Source organism: Phlebotomus argentipes, unplaced genomic scaffold (assembly GCF_947086385.1).
Source record: "Phlebotomus argentipes unplaced genomic scaffold, Phlebotomus argentipes genome assembly contig_15, whole genome shotgun sequence".
In the NCBI taxonomy this organism is placed as follows: domain Eukaryota; kingdom Metazoa; phylum Arthropoda; class Insecta; order Diptera; family Psychodidae; genus Phlebotomus; species Phlebotomus argentipes.
In genome coordinates, this window is record NW_026776181.1 from 758,248 (window position 1) to 774,132 (window position 15,885).

General features: G+C 41.7%; 1 protein-coding gene across 1 annotated transcript; it reads left to right on the forward strand.

Annotated features, from left to right (window-relative positions):
* Positions 1-1,019: 1,019 nt before the first annotated feature.
* On the forward strand, positions 1,020-14,714 carry LOC132262958 (protein wingless). The gene is made up of 6 exons (XM_059762476.1): positions 1,020-1,097; positions 1,211-1,576; positions 5,502-5,764; positions 10,230-10,492; positions 12,597-12,907; positions 13,601-14,714. Exons 2-6 carry the CDS (start codon positions 1,473-1,475, stop codon positions 13,905-13,907), a joined length of 1,248 nt encoding a protein of 415 aa, XP_059618459.1. The 5' UTR covers positions 1,020-1,097; positions 1,211-1,472; the 3' UTR covers positions 13,908-14,714.
* Positions 14,715-15,885: the final 1,171 nt, after the last annotated feature.

The following is a 15,885-nucleotide window of genomic DNA, read 5'->3' on the forward strand; positions in this document are numbered from 1 at the left end:
TGCTTTCCAGAGTGCGTTTGGCGCAAATTGAGCTCTTGAAGATGATCTGTGGCGATACTTTATCCGGGTGAATTGCTTCCGATGGGCCTGTGAGTGGCACTGGGATTCCTTTCTCTCCCCTGGAATGCGCGCACCATCCCGCCCCAGTTCCTCGCATGATTCTCACGGTCGGACAATTTTCTTGCTCATTGGAACTCATCCACTTTGTTTCACCCATGGCAGAGGAGATGGAAAGATGTTTGATCATCGAGAGTCTCGTGTTTACACATCGCCACTTCATTCACATGTGTTTTTGCTGGCCCGCACACTCGTGTATCTCTCTTTCTCGCTTCTGAGCATATCACACCTTTTCTTCTGCCTGTGAGAAATTTATCGGATGGGCGTGTCGCGGGGTCTTCAGGTGTGTGTCGGTGGATGCTCCAAGGAGTCCAATGTTGCACGACCGAGGAGGACCACACAGGTGTAGACCCGCGATGCCCGCGGGCAGCCCACACTCCGCCTCGTGGCCAGAGCGGGACAGATAGATGGGCCGCGGAGACTCCACCCCGTTTTGGACCTCCGTTGCGTGCACAGCACTCTCGCCTTTTTTCCCCGTCTGTATATCCTCCTTCCGACTCGCCGAGGCATCCACTGCACGCCAGGTGAGACACACAGTCAATCTGCAGCAAGGCACGGGATAGGATAGAATTTTCGCCGCGTTCAGTCATCCGGTTATGCGGCAGCAGCTCAGAGTGGGACGGAGTGTCGATATCGAAAGTTTTGTGGCCACGCATCCTCCGGGCGAGAGTGTCGAGTGCCATTGTCTTCTGACCCGCTTCTCTGGAAACTTTGTGTGGCTTTTCGCCGTGCAAGCTCGAGAGCGTCTTCAGGGGCCTCGCAGTGTGTGCTTTTTCTGCAGTGTGCGCCGGAGAGAGACGGTCTTCAGTGGCCGCGACCAGAGCCAGTCACACACTCGTCACAGCAGTATCGCCTAAGCCGTGCGACGCGCAGCAATTGCCCAAGAAGAGCTTTCGCGATCACCCACGGAAGCTCTCATCAGCGGACCAGCTCAGTAACTCAATGTGGGCCTTGGAGAGGTGCCCAGTGACAATTATCAGGTAGTGACTGTGGGTGGCGGAACAAAAGTGTATCTGGGTGATTATTGCAAATATTGATGTAAGACAGTGACTAATGTTGGGGTGTGATGATTTTTTATGGTAATTTTTAATAGATTTGTGCGAGGAAGACAAGACAGAAATGATGTGACGAACCCACGTTGTTCAAACATCCTTTTGTGTGACACTCTCGTCGCGATAACACTTCCCCCAACACCATATTGACACTATCGCGAACTGTGTTTGGTCACCCAGACGCTGGACGGAAATTTGAGAGAAGAGACATTGGAAGAAAAGTCCGGGACAAGTTGGAAGGCCAGCATAGAAAAGAACACAGTGAAAGAGACATCCAGTCATTAGACGAAAACTCGTGTTAAAATGGATTTATCAGTTTTAGTATTTATATACCTAATGGCACTCTGCACATGTTCAGAAGTTGAGAGCAAGCACAAGCCAGGACGTGGAAGAGGCTCGATGTGGTGGTAAGGAAGTAATCACATTTATTAATGCTATTTTACGATGATTGATCGCTCGGAATCAGGGAGTCATTTGAGATTAGAGATCCATGGGAGGAAAATGTATAATGCAATTAAAAGCTGTAATCTCCGCACACCAGTGAAACGCGTTTTCTCGAAAAAACGCGCCTGAAGAAGTCTACGAGGCGCAAAAAAGAAAGAACAACCAAACGAAGAAGTCAAATGCTGTTGTAGCTAATTAAGCCATTAAAAAGTGTTATCTCCACTTTGGCTTTTAACTCTCCTCTCATTCAGAAATTCTCTCTATATCGCCTCTCCAGTGTCTAGAACGATGATTTGCTGCCCCACCGTTGTTTTGGCTTCCAAAAAGGTCCAGCTTACAAAAAAAAACGTGAGCTGAACCACGAGATTGAATGGAGATTCCGTGGAATTTGGTTATGAGATCAAACACACTTTTGTCGAGATGGTCAGTGTTGTGCATTGTTTACGTTTCATGCGTAAAAATCTTTAGCGGCGATTGCATCTTACTCTCATTTAGAGCATACCTGTAGTTTTACAGCTCAAGTGATATTTGATAGCTGTTTGTTTACACACGTCAGAAGCAATGGGCATTATTTATGACCCTAATTTGCATACAGAAGCGTCAAAAATGTCCCCCCAATCCTTGTGAATTTGTGCAACAAAAGGGAAATCTATTGAGGCAGCAAATTGATTTGTATTCCGTGCAAATGAATGTTAAACACCCACTAACGATCATCAATTATAAATGCTATCATGTACGTGATTTCAATTCAATATCCACGTGTATGCTTCTTGTGAAGAGTATAGTAACAATTGTGGGACGATCTGTGACACACATAGCAGAACGTCTTCTCCCAAAAAGAGCCTCCAAGAGGAAATGATGATGATTTGCTGTTCAAACAGTCTATTGACAAAAATGTGTGGCGCTAAGAATCTTCCTCTCTATCTATCTAATTTTCTCAGCTTCTCAGGAATTTGGTGTGTGTGAAGATGCGCTTTTACGGGGGATTTGCAATGGAAATTACAACATAAGTCAACTGTCCTCCAGTCACCAAACGCCAAATTTGTCCAATTAAAGTGATTAGCACCTCATGTTGGTGACAACATTCTTCTCATCGCCGATCGCGCGCGATCTTGGACAGAAAGATCACACATCCGTCGCCTCTTGAATTTTCCCCGGCGACACCATATAGTTTGAGATTCAAGAGGAGAGAGAGAAAGAGCGCAATGTGTGGAAACGAATGGGATTTAAAATGATAATTAGATACAATGCCAATTATATTAGTTGGCGACAAAAACAAGAGGCAAGTCTCAAGACAATTCCTCATCATTATCAATTATTTATATTGGGGGTAAAGTGAGATACGCGCGGTGTGGCGATGGATTGGAAAATATAAGAGAGTGAATAGAGGAGCACCTGCAAATTGGCTTGCAGGCATGAAAAGGCCAATTTCACGCACAATTATAGGCGCGATCGCGCCGCCAAATCCCTGTGAGTGCGCGGAGACATTTTACAAATAAACATTATAATTTGTAATTGCATTGGTGATTTGAAGTGCGGCGCATTAAACTGTTTTTGTCTCGTTACAATCGACGCTCGGTGGCCTCTTCGCGGCGATGTTGTCTTGACCATAAGAAACCGAATTGCGATCATGTTTGTCCGTGTTACCCCATGGAATATCAATTATCAAATGTCCCGGTCGCAAGAAGTGAATGTGTGCGCCCAAGAGACAGATCGTGTGCGAGGGGATGCGCAGGGGCGCGATTGTGATGAAGATTGAGGTGCGCGGAGAAAAAGAGAAGAGATGAAAAAGCTGCACATGATGGGCAGCGAGATGAAAAGACGCGGATGGCGCTATCCTTATTCACATAAAAGGTAATCAACGCTGCGACCTGGTGCCAGACGTCTCTTGTTTATGTCACATCTCATGGGCAGGGCTGGCCCCGAAATCTGCCTTCACCTGACGTTGTGGGCAGTCGCCGAGCGCTTTTGGCATCTTCTCACGATGGTGCAGATTGACTCCTTGAATACTTATCGCCACGATATCTCTTCCTCGATTGATCGCTGGGGCCAAAAAACATGACAAGAAAGTCGGGAATGAGTGAAACGCAAAGTGGATTGCAATTTGAAAGCTTTCCGCGAGATGGTGAAATATTTGAAATATATATTTCCCAGTAACTTTTAGAATGCTCAATCTTGTAATCATGTCGAATAGTTGTGATGAAAATTTTAAATGAGAAAGCGTCAGATCAACCGAACCTGAAAATAATGGAGTAGTGAAATAATAGTAAGAAAAATGGTTTGAAGTGGGACTTTTAGCTTCCGACGGGCGCCGGTTAACTTAAAGAGCAACAATGAAACTTATTGGAAACCTTCATGCTCTTGTTCTCGAAAGTTTGAAGCATCTTTTGGCTCCCTTGATGGCGAATAAAAAGGGACACGATACAATGTGTTTTCCCACTCATGAGAGAGATTGAGTCAAATATAAATGTCAATTTAATTTACCAAAATTGTCTCATGCGCCTCATGAGATCGAGATCACTGCGGCGGAGAGATCTCTTCTCGCGATGTGTCTTTGCAACATGAATAAAAAGTGAAGACACTTTTCATTGCAATGCACGTGAGAGATTAGCAAACGGGGCGATGGAGAGGGCAGCCGCAATGGTGGGGCCTTAGCCAGGCAAAGAAATGCTGAAGGAGGTTATGCTGCGTGGTCTCTCAGCGCGATCTTATTAGTATGGCAGATGCGTGGTTGATGTTACGCGATCGCACACAACATATTTTTCATGGCATCATGACAACAAATGATCATCCACAGGCAATGATGCGAATGTGTCACTGCTTCGTGATCAACTTTGGTATTTGCGTGATTCAATTTTCAGGTATTTTCATAATACAGTTCCTCGTAAATGGACAAGGTTTATTAGATGAGTGGTAAATGAGTGAAAATTAACTGGGCAATTATTGGAGGTGTAATTTGTCGAGAGATTTTTGTATATACAAAATGATGGAGTGATCGTTGCTCATGGGGATCTTTTTGTCAAGCTGTCTATCATGTCTTATTTTAATCGATCTGGACGATCTCACACTGAAATGTGGAGGAGAATGGCGCGTAAAGGAGGAGAATTGTTGCCTTATCGCCACCTTCTCTTCTTAAATATGCCTTCATAAGTCGATGACTGCTTCAAAATTGATCCAGACATTCTTCATTCGATATGTATACCTCCATCAAGCACAAATGAATTACTCATCCTTCCAATCTCTTGGAATTTGAATAATTCCTCTACATTTTAGATGCTAGATACATTGTGGCGAAGCAACCCAAAGATCATGGCAGATGATGGAAGGTATACAGAAAAAAAACAACACCCACAAATTGTTGAGAGCAATTATTTAATTAATGATGTCGATCGACACTAAGAGATCAGTGGAATCTCCCTCTCTTTGCATGAGCACGTCATTTTTCATTTGATATCTCAATGAAGAAGAAATATTGAGAAATCCCATTGAGAAGGAGCAGAGTTGAAAAAAGAGACAACGAACCCAATTTGCTGTCTTCAACAGCGAAAATCTCTTAAGGGATTAGGGTTGATCTCACGAAGAGTGACATCGATCCATCGTGCTTTTTTTGTGAACTCTTCTCCCACATTTTATTTATGCTATGTGATTGAGGTGACGAGAGTGAGAAGAAATTAATTCTTTTCCCACTCTTAATTGACTGCGGAGATTTAACTGAGATTTGTGAGATGTGGTGAGGATCACATGGAGATCGCAAAGAATTATCTTTGTTTCCATGTAAGATAGTATTTGTAAAGGATTTCTTTTTAATTATATTTTGACAGGTAGTCATTAGACAAAAATCTGCGAAAAGTGTCAATAAACGTGTCTTTGTCTCCTCTTCTCTTTTAGGGGCATCGCCAAAGTGGGTGAGCCTAACAATCTATCGCCTCTCAACTCGAAGATCCTGTACATGGATCCTGCGATTCACTCCACCTTGCGCCGAAAGCAGAGGCGTCTCGTGAGAGAGAATCCCGGAGTCCTCGGGGCTCTTGTTCGCGGTGCGAACATGGCCATAGCAGAGTGTCAGCATCAATTCCGACATCGGCGGTGGAATTGCTCGACGCGAAATTTCCTCCGTGGGAAGAATCTGTTCGGAAAGATTGTGGATCGAGGTAAGGAATTTCGTTTCCTAATTGATTCTCTTCTTGGTTGGGTGTGAATTTTTGGAATGTTCGAGAATCTCATGCGGTTTCTCAACCCCTTGCTGATGGCATGTCTCATTGAATGGGTTGTTTTGTGCATTGACAGCGCGATATTAGGGTGAATGGGTCGAACTGCAAATGTAGTAACATGACCATTTGCATAATTATGAGTGCCAACTATGTTATATCACTGTTGACGGTCGCAGAAAAAAGGCAGAACAAGCAAGAGACAGTGTTTAAAGTGAACAAAAGAGATTATTGCGAGCAGCACGCGACACTATCTCTCACACAGAGGGGTATTTTATCCATCATTAGCATTCTAAACCACCCTTGAGACTTGTATATTGCTTTTTTATACCCAAACCATCCTCGGACGGTGTATTGTATTTTTTCACGCTGTTCATACTCGCGCGTGTTTGTCCTGGGCTTAGTTAAATATTGTCCTAAGTAATGAAGAGGAAGATGGATTAAAAATACCAAAGACCCTATCTCAACTGATTGCTGTACAAATAAACATCTTTTAGTTCTGAATGATTGGGGAAAGGATTGTTTTTCCAGAGGACATCCACTATTGACAAATCACTTCAGGATGAATAAACTACCACTCTTCGTCCTTTGGAGGTGTTCTCAAGTGGTCCAAAGACGTTTTCACCTTCCTTTTTGTGCAGAGAGTTTTAGGGATACTTTTCCATGTGACACAATTCACGAAAAATACCCACTGAAGAGGCATGTTTGCTGAACATGGGTAATCCTCCCTTCTTGATCCCATATTAATGATGAAGAGGAATTCCTCACTTCATTGTCCGACGTCGTTGACAGATGTTTATTATGCAATGAGAGTAATTTTATCAGATGGGTGAAATACCCTGCAATTGTCCTCGCACAGATTACATATCAAAAATGATCACAATTGAGGGATTAATTCGGGTGCAAAGCGAATCCCTCCGCCCAGGGACGCACATTCTCTCTCTTGTCAGTCGTTCAGATTGTAGATTCTTCGCTGCGATAGACGACAGATTCAATTTACATGCTTTTTTTCGTTCGGGAAATTTCTCTTCCTGCTTCAATGATTGAGAATTCCTTCCGTGTTGATTGAATATTTCTCTCAAGTGATCACCGCACTGTCTCGTCTCTGTGCTCAATGTTCCTTTAATGGATTTTCTCCTCGAGATCCGCGATGGAAAACACGATAATAATTGCTGTTTAGAACGACCAAAGTCTGTCTTTATCGCACTACCAGCGAATTGTGGAATCTTAACGCGGGTTTTCTCTTATGGAATTGGCGCGATCATCGTGTGCATTTTCAATTACACACAATTGGAACCTGGAAAGCTGTAAGTCGAATAGCTTCCGCAAATCTCGAGAGTTTGAAGGAAATTCTATTCAAAATTCTCAGTGTCATAATATACACTTTGTTTCAATTTAAGTTTTATTGGAGTTTTTAAGCAATTATCCTTCATTTTGAGCATCGATTTCCCATAAAACCAAGTTGATAGCTGAAGCTAAAAAGGTGAAAAATGTGACTTTTGCTGACGATGAAGAAAAACGGCGAAGAGGGCACAAAAAGATGTTGTTCACTGGGTTGAACAATGAGTCCATTGAAACGTTATTATGGCATGTCGTTCTTGTTTGTTTTCTTAGAGATTGTCTCCATGGCTGAGCAGCACGTCGAAAATATCGAAATAATCACTCGCTGTCACAAAATGTGAATCGTGTCGCATTAGTATAAGGAGATAGATGCTATTTTACATAAATACGCTAAATTGCGCACGGATGGTGTGAGGTGTGCGCGGGGTAGAAAATGCGGTTAGTGATTGTGTGTGAAAATTGGTTAAATCTGCCGGTATATGGAAGGTGTGCAATCAAATGAGAAGGAGGAGAAAGGGATAAAAAGTGCGATCGCTGTGAGAAAAATTGCTGATGAATGGTAATTCATGTTTGCTCTCATGTGTGTGGAGGGATCTTCGTGCAATGTGGCAAAAACTCACGATGAATTAATGGTTTATTATATTGTGTACATGAGCACTGAAGATGCTCTTTTTTGCTCACGTCTTCAGCAAATCTTTCCTCATTGCTGTACAAATTGTCATTCACATGGAGCAGAACTTCACTTTGGCTAATTCCGCACACGGGCGTCGGAACTAATATTCCCCTTCCCAGTCTTCCTAATCAACTCTTTGGTTGAAATATTGTATGGCAAAAGAGAGTGTAAGGAATATGACCATTTTAAATTATACAGCGATTATCTTACCATGAAAGAATAATTGACAGTAATAGTTTAAACGACTAATAGCGCGTAATTACAATAATTCACATGGAAGCAGTGTGTTATTTATTGACTTATGAGACTTCGCACAGCTCATTTTATTATGCACATACGTTCATACACCACCGAGTGTCGATTAAAGAGGCCAAGAGATGTTGATGAGGACTTTTTACTTCTTCGAAAAAGTTGAGCTGGAGAGTGTTTATACCGGCTGAATTGCACCTGATGATCGTTCATCTCCAGGTGTTCACGATCAAGTGATTATTTTGGCCACCTACAATGATGACTCATATTAAGATGTCTTGCTGTATTTTCCCAGGAGTGTGCAAGGGGTTTCTACAGACAATTCCTACTAATTTTCCCTCCAGAATTGCATCACTATCAAATACGCGAAATGGATTTACTCATTCTAACTCCAGTGCATCATCAATTTCCAGAGTAGGTATTGAGTGAAATATCTTGACCCTGTTACCTGTCTTATGTTTCCTACTGTCAGTGATTCTTCAATTGATGAACCCCTTTTGGGTGGCCACATTCTTGCATGTTTGGTGAGTTTCTTTTGACTTCTGTTGGCCTCTCGCGTATATTTGTCATCATCAATCAAAATAAACCTACGATTGATAGTTTTCTCCCACTTCTGAGCGATGCTTTTTTGGGCAAAAGAGAGTCCGTGCAGTGCCACTGAATGGGGAAGACACAAGTGCACAGGGTAATTCGTCACAATTTTGTCCCATCCGAGTGAGACATTTATGAGTTCCTACTCGCAGCTTGTCTTCTCTTCACGCCAGGATCAAGAGGTCCGTTTTCAGTAGTCAGTGAGTGTTCAGGCTGTTGTGTGAATGAGGAAGCTTCTGTCAACTGTGAATGGATATCCTACTGAGTTGATCATGAGCCCAAAAGAATTCCCTCAGCAGTGTGTCAACCTTGAGGGGAAATTTGTTCCACGCCATGCGAAATTAGAGAATTTTCCCTTTAACACACCCTAATGACGAGATACTGAGTGGTAATTTAACGGAAGATGTTCGCGTGAAGGAGAAGAAGAGGCATTTTTCATAAAATTCTTTCACACTCTTTCTCCCAGGTTCGTCTCAGCTCGCCCAATTTTATGACCAAGCGACAACTGCGCGATGAGTTCGAAAAAAATGTGGTGTTAGCACAAGAAATGATAGAAAATTTCTCAGAAATACAATTGAGACATGTTCCCTTCTGTGAATTATTTGTTTTCTCTCCGGTGATATATTCCATGTGATAAAGACAATAACTTAAATATTGGAGTGGTTCAAAGTATATACACTGGGTATCATTGTTCTTCGTAATTCTCGTGACCTCAAATGTCTAGTACGGAAATACCCGGAGAAAATCCTATTGAAATTGTGTTGAAATTGCCGGATTTCCGGCATAGCGAAATTTCCACCCCCTTTCTTAAATGCTCAATGGTCAATAGACATGCCATAGAAGACTCAAGAAGGGGTGGATCATCAAATTTGTTTTGCCGAAAAAACACCGAGGAATTGAAATGAGACATAACATTAGCATCGAGGGGCGTTTTGGGCGTTTCACGACCGGCAATCTATTCGTGGTCGCGCTTTGCTTACTCAACGAAACTGGAGAGAGACAAAAGACATCAATGCCCTATGTTGGGAATTTATGACGTATTCGAATGGCATGAAAATTGGTGAGGAAACGTCTTTCGGGGAGCATATTTAACATGAAAGCAGCAAATAGCAATTGCGGTAGACAATGGATGTTTTTGTGTATTTTAATTGGACATCGTTCTCATTTTTTTCCTCTGCTCGTTGCGATGTTTAATTCATGAGATGAGTTTTTTTTTTGAGTGAGAAGAAGGGAAAAATGAATTAAGATCTTTCTTTTGGTGAGAAAACAGACGCACACCCATGAAGTTATATAGCATTTTCGAGTGTCAACAATGGATTTTTGTCATCAATGAGAAGTGCAGTGGTGAATTCGTCTATCTACAGAGATGAATTCCATTCATCATTCAGTCGCCCCTTTCGATGGTCCATTGATGTCGATTTGTGAATTGTTCAATTGTCAATTTTCCGCAAAAGACGTATCCTTCGTCTCTCTGGGCATTGTCCGCCAAATGGAGTGGTTATGTTCAATAGGCTCTCATTCACATGCCATCGTTCTCTCTTTCTATTCTGGCAGGTTGCCGAGAGACGGCCTTCATCTACGCCATCACGAGTGCCGCAGTGACACATTCGATCGCCAAGGCGTGCAGCGAGGGCAAAATCGAGTCCTGCACGTGTGATTACAGCCACCAGTCGAAGGCGCCTGTGTGGGAGTGGGGCGGATGCTCAGACAACATCGGATTTGGTATCAAATTTGCGAGAGAGTTTGTCGACACGGGCGAGAGAGGACGAAACTTCCGTGAGAAGATGAACCTGCACAACAATGAGGCTGGAAGAGCGGTGAGTTGATCATTGATTACATGATAAATTGCATTAAACACAATAAACATCGAAAAACGGCGTTTGTTCGTCCCCAATGACATATCTCAGCTCACAGGGATGGCTCATTCATGCTTATTCTCTAATAATATCCGTTTATAATATTCAGTGGCGCAAAAATTACACGCGAAGGAATGTCCTTTGCAATAATGTGCTTTAAAAATAGATATAATAATTGAAATAAATATGAGTTACTCTTTCCTACGTGAAACAATAAACGGAAAAGACCCTTGAACACCTGCGCAAGCATACAATAATCCTCTTCAGATGTGCAATCAGAGAATTGATCTGTCATTGAACAGGGCAGATAATTGTTCCTCGGGGGTATAAAAATACTTAATTGCATTGGAATAAGTACTTCTTCTAATTGCATATGACAATTCTCTGTCTCATGTGCCCTTACTCACGCAGAATCACTTGGCTAATTTAATGATCTCCGCTGAGAATGACTCAAAAGAGGATGATGATGGGAATGTCAGTTGAACAATTCTGTGTGTGTCGCTTAATTAGAATTCAAATGGTGAAAATGCTCACATAAAAATAACTGACATGCATGATAGTCTGACTCCTCCGTGAAAATATTCCTCGCTGAGTGTATTTGAAGAAGAGAAAAATTATAAGCATATAGTGAAGTGGATTAGTTTTAATGAAGTCGTTCATAATAAATAATTGTACAACAGTTATTTTAATGGTAATATCTACTTTTTAACGCCACTATTATCACCCATAAATATTTTATCGATAAAATGGGTCTCTTCTCTTGACGAGGCCTCAAGTGATCACTTCTTTGCAATATTTATAATACAATAATAAAGTGTTTCTCCTATTTGCACATGATGTGTGCTTGCCTTCGTGTCTACGCGGGATTCGATCATGAAATGAGTCTTTTTCTCGCCTGCCCCGCGATCGCCTTCTTTCACCCATATGAGTAGAAAGCAGTGGATAAAGAAGCATAAGAGATCTTGCGGACGGCATCTCTTGCCTCTCCTTTCGTGCCGGTCCGGAGGGAGAGTAATATGTGTGTTGTGTATATTTTTCAACTCCCTATATTATTGCAAAAGTTTTGCCACACAAGTTGCCTGAAGATTTTAGCGTCAAACTTGTTTTGCGACCATAAATTAAATTGTTGACAGCTGATAAAAGTATAATAAAATCATTTATGAATTTATTAAAACGCAGTGAGCGCAATTAAGTGACACACTACACAATATTAAGGATGTGATTGTGAAAGGTTTCGAGCACCACAAGAAGTTATATTGTGGCTGGAAAAAAGACAGGGGCTTTGAGATAAAACTGCGAGAGAAGAAAGAGATCAGAGAGAAATGAAGAGGAAAGAATTCCATCCGATCCATGATTTATTGCATGATCATCGCACGGGGTGTTTTGGAGACTCTCTTTTTTGCCTGATGGTCTCTCGTCAATTTATTAGTCTTTTTTTCTTGCAAATGTGCCACCATAGAGAATTGCTAATTAACACTTGATTTTTTCCGTCAATTCCTACCTAATTCTTCTCTTTGGTCATGTTTTTATGATTTTATCGCTCTTAAAATCCATAGGAGAAGGTTCAGACTTGCAATTCCGTCCCTCTGAAACACCCGCTGTTCTCAGGATGAATTATCTCATCGCTTTCCATCTAAATTATCGCCGGTATGAATTGCGTGTAAATTTAAGCAAATGGTCTTGTTGAACAGCCACAGAGATGAATGCGCAATGCAGTGATTATAAATTACGATTAACAAAACAATTTATATTCCGGATTGAAGGGGGTAAGGGGATTCCAGTGGAGCTGAAAGAGAGATGTGAGAGGAGAGAAAAATGATGATTATGTCTCGGAGGTGAGGATATTAGGGCCAGTTTAGTGCACGAGACGACAGGGAGGTCTTTGATTAAGTTGGAATGTCTGAAACAAGGTTTGATCGCCCCTGATGGGAGTGAGAGTTAGTGTAGATAGGAAAATTGAGGGATAATCATATGGATTCATTTCTAGTTCACTTGAAATTTTGGATTCTACAGTTTGATTTAAGTTATAGTTTTTTCTAAGTTGTTCCTTTCCTATGCTTTACAGCATGTGCAGGCGGAGATGCGCAAGGAATGCAAGTGCCATGGAATGTCAGGATCGTGTACTGTTAAAACATGCTGGATGCGTCTGCCAAACTTCCGGGTTGTCGGAGACAACCTCAAGGATCGCTTTGACGGAGCTTCGCGGGTGATGGTGAGCAACAGCTTACGCAGCGGTGGCGCCAATGACAACGCCATTAAAGTGCATAGTTCTAGCAATGCCCTCCAAGTGAGCCACACTTCCACAAGTCCCAACAGCATCTCCAGCAATTCTGTCCACGTGCGAGGACATCAGCAGCAGCAAAAGCGGTACAACAGGTAAGAGACCTCCTACACGCGCTGTAGAAAGCTTTTCACTCGCCACTCACTTTGTGCCTCAAGATGGAGTGCTCCCGTGAGAAATGTGGGTGTTCTTGCGCGAGTTGAGTTCCCGCGCCAACAAGCCATTGTGGAGATCTCAAGACTTCCTCACACTGTGAAATTAATTGACCTCTTGCTTGCATGGTACTTGATGGTGAACATATTCTCAATGAGAAAATGTCTCCATTCGGACCTCCGTGGAGATCAGCTGAAATCCACTGCAGAGTAGCACAAAGTTATTAGACGCGCCAATGAGTTTGATACTTAAAATCGGTCGTTTAGGAAATTCTCCAACAGGTTCTCCTGTGCAATTTCTCCATAGCATTTTCATTTGCCAGCAAATGTTCTCAATTTGCGGTGCAGACGGCAATTTTCATTTTATTGATATTCACCATAAATTTAGCAAATGATTTTGTGGCGAAGTGGTCTGAGAAATGTGAGAACGATTTGCGGGTCTTTTTGAATATTTAAAGTTTAAAGAATAGTTACTTGTCAATTTGTCAGCAAATAAAAACTAGTTACATTTATGCTTATATTTATGGAGCTATGAATTGACTATGGTTAAATTTGAGGCACTCCAGTTTAGCTCCTGCTGATAATATTGACATGTCTGAACCATAAATAGCTTACCACTTTTCCCCTTACTTTTAGGTACCATTTTCAGTTGAGGCCTTACAATCCAGAACACAAACCGCCAGGTGTGATGGACCTGGTTTACCTGGAACCGTCGCCTGGCTTCTGCGAGCGCAATCCTAGGCTTGGGATCCAGGGCACTCATGGCCGCCAGTGCAACGACACCTCAATCGGCGTTGACGGTTGTGACCTGATGTGCTGCGGTCGCGGCTACCGCACTCAGGAAGTGACGGTCGTAGAGCGATGCGCTTGCATGTTTCATTGGTGTTGCGAAGTGAAGTGCAAGCTGTGCAGGATACAAAAGACTATACACACGTGCCTGTAGGTGAGCCCAATTCCTCCGAACTTATCCAGTCACTCGAGAATGTTTTCACGCAGAACTTGCGTGAAAGATTAGAGGAGATAGCAAGAAATCTTGAGCCAAATGTTCTCTGTTTTTTGATAAATTATTTTATTATTAACTCGCTTAATTTATTCTTTTTATATTTGACAAATATATTTTGCAAATTAATAGCCCACGTTCGAATATGGATTATACGTGAAACAGTATTAGAGATTCCTTTTCTCTTAATCCTTCTGGTCTAGACTCTTGCTTATACATATACATTTAGTTTTCAAATAAACAGTAACTATAATACGCAAATTATTTCGTAGATGTGAGTTCTTTTTTGTTAGAATGAATCGTAGAAGAAGAATAAATTGACGATTAAAAGACTGATTTTCCAGTTTAAATTATACTATTAAGAATGATGATAAATCTTTTTCCTCTTTGACAAAAAAATGAAAAATAAGCAAAAGATTGTTTTCTTTAATGTCTAATTAAGGAAGCCGTAAGTTTTGTAAATATGACATTTTATTTTCATAGTACATTAAAAAAATAAGAAAAAAGCAAAGTGAAATCAAAAAATTTACGTGAAAATATTTTTCATTGACGTCTGAAAGTAGAAATTGTTGTAATTTATTAGTTTGGAAAATGCGTACATTTTAAAAGATATTTTTTTCTAAATATTAAGAGAACTCTTAAAGAAAATTCCTGTATATATGAAAGAGAGTATTTTAAGTAAATCGGCAAAAGCAGCATTTTAATAAGTAGGACATTTTTTTTACAAATTAAAACTTTTCACGCATGTAAAGAGAAGAGAAAATAAATGTATCAATAAGAATTTGGGTCTCTGTTTGTGTGGAGTCTGTTGGACTTTGTTGCAGTTTCTCTCAATTCTTCCGATGCCCCGTCAACGTAGAAGCATGTCTTAAGACATTTTTGTGTGTGGGAAATGGTTTGGATGCCGATTTATCAATTAGCGAGATTCACTAATTGCCCGGATGTTTTAGCTTGAGCGGCGTTTGCGGCGAAAAATTCCTCAGAATTGATCACTAAAATTTTCAGTCACTTTTGGCGAGATTTTAACGACATAGGCAGTGAAACGAGTGAAAAGTTACGATTTTACCTTTCGACATTTTCGATTTTGGAGGCTACTATTTGAATAGACTTGAGATAGACTTTTGAAACTGAAGTGTGAAAATTGATAAAGTTTGGGGAGAAAATTTCGACCAAACTCTTCCTCTTAGTCGCCAGACGAAAGAGGGCAGAAAGAGAGACAAAAGAAGCGTATCGAGCGATGAAGAGGCACAAAAAAGTATATGAAATTAGTATACAAAACACGTGTGTGTGTCCAGCGAGTGTTTTGTAAAGCAGCCTCCCGACAGCGATCTTAACACGGAGCAGCAATAAAAGTATCGCGCTGTGTGCGCAATTCCTCATAAAAATTTCTCGAGAGATTTTCTCGTGGGGTCACACGATGGACAGCAATTGCCCAAAAAGCGCCGTGCCCGCACATCGGGCGCGGTGATTCAGCTCTGGCCAGAGAGCAGAGGGCAAGAGTGCTGGTGTTTGCAAACAGAGAGTCCTTCAGCCACGCCAACATGACTTTTCAATTCGTCAAGAGTACACACATGGAGCTGTGGAGGATCTGGACACTCCGGGCGAACGCCTAAAGGCTTAATCGGAAAGGCAAACAGCATTGTTTGTCGGTGTCATTCTCGATGGTGCACTTCGGGAGGAGATCCAGGTGTATTTGCTCACCTGAACATCCCAGTAACTCTTCTGGCGGCTGGACTTTGCTTTTCCAACCTTCTCTTGCACGAAATGGGAAGAAGATACCATTTAGGCGTCGGTTACTTAGAGAGAGGCTGGCAAAATCTGTCCTCACAGTTGAGTTGATTATTATTTTTTGAGGTTGATTGGTGAAAAACACTGTGAATACCAATGGATTATAAAATTGCCAGTTAAGCATCGTCTAGAG

What these genes read in the sequence shown, in the direction of transcription:
- LOC132262958 (XM_059762476.1), top strand. Translation starts at nt 1,473, where the DNA reads ATGGATTTATCAGTTTTAGTATTTATATACCTAATGGCACTCTGCACA. An exon ending in GGAAGAGGCTCGATGTGGTG is followed by an intron (nt 1,577 to 5,501) that starts GTAAGGAAGTAA and finishes CTTCTCTTTTAG; the next exon opens with GGGCATCGCCAAAGTGGGTG. An exon ending in ACAATGAGGCTGGAAGAGCG is followed by an intron (nt 10,493 to 12,596) that starts GTGAGTTGATCA and finishes TATGCTTTACAG; the next exon opens with CATGTGCAGGCGGAGATGCG.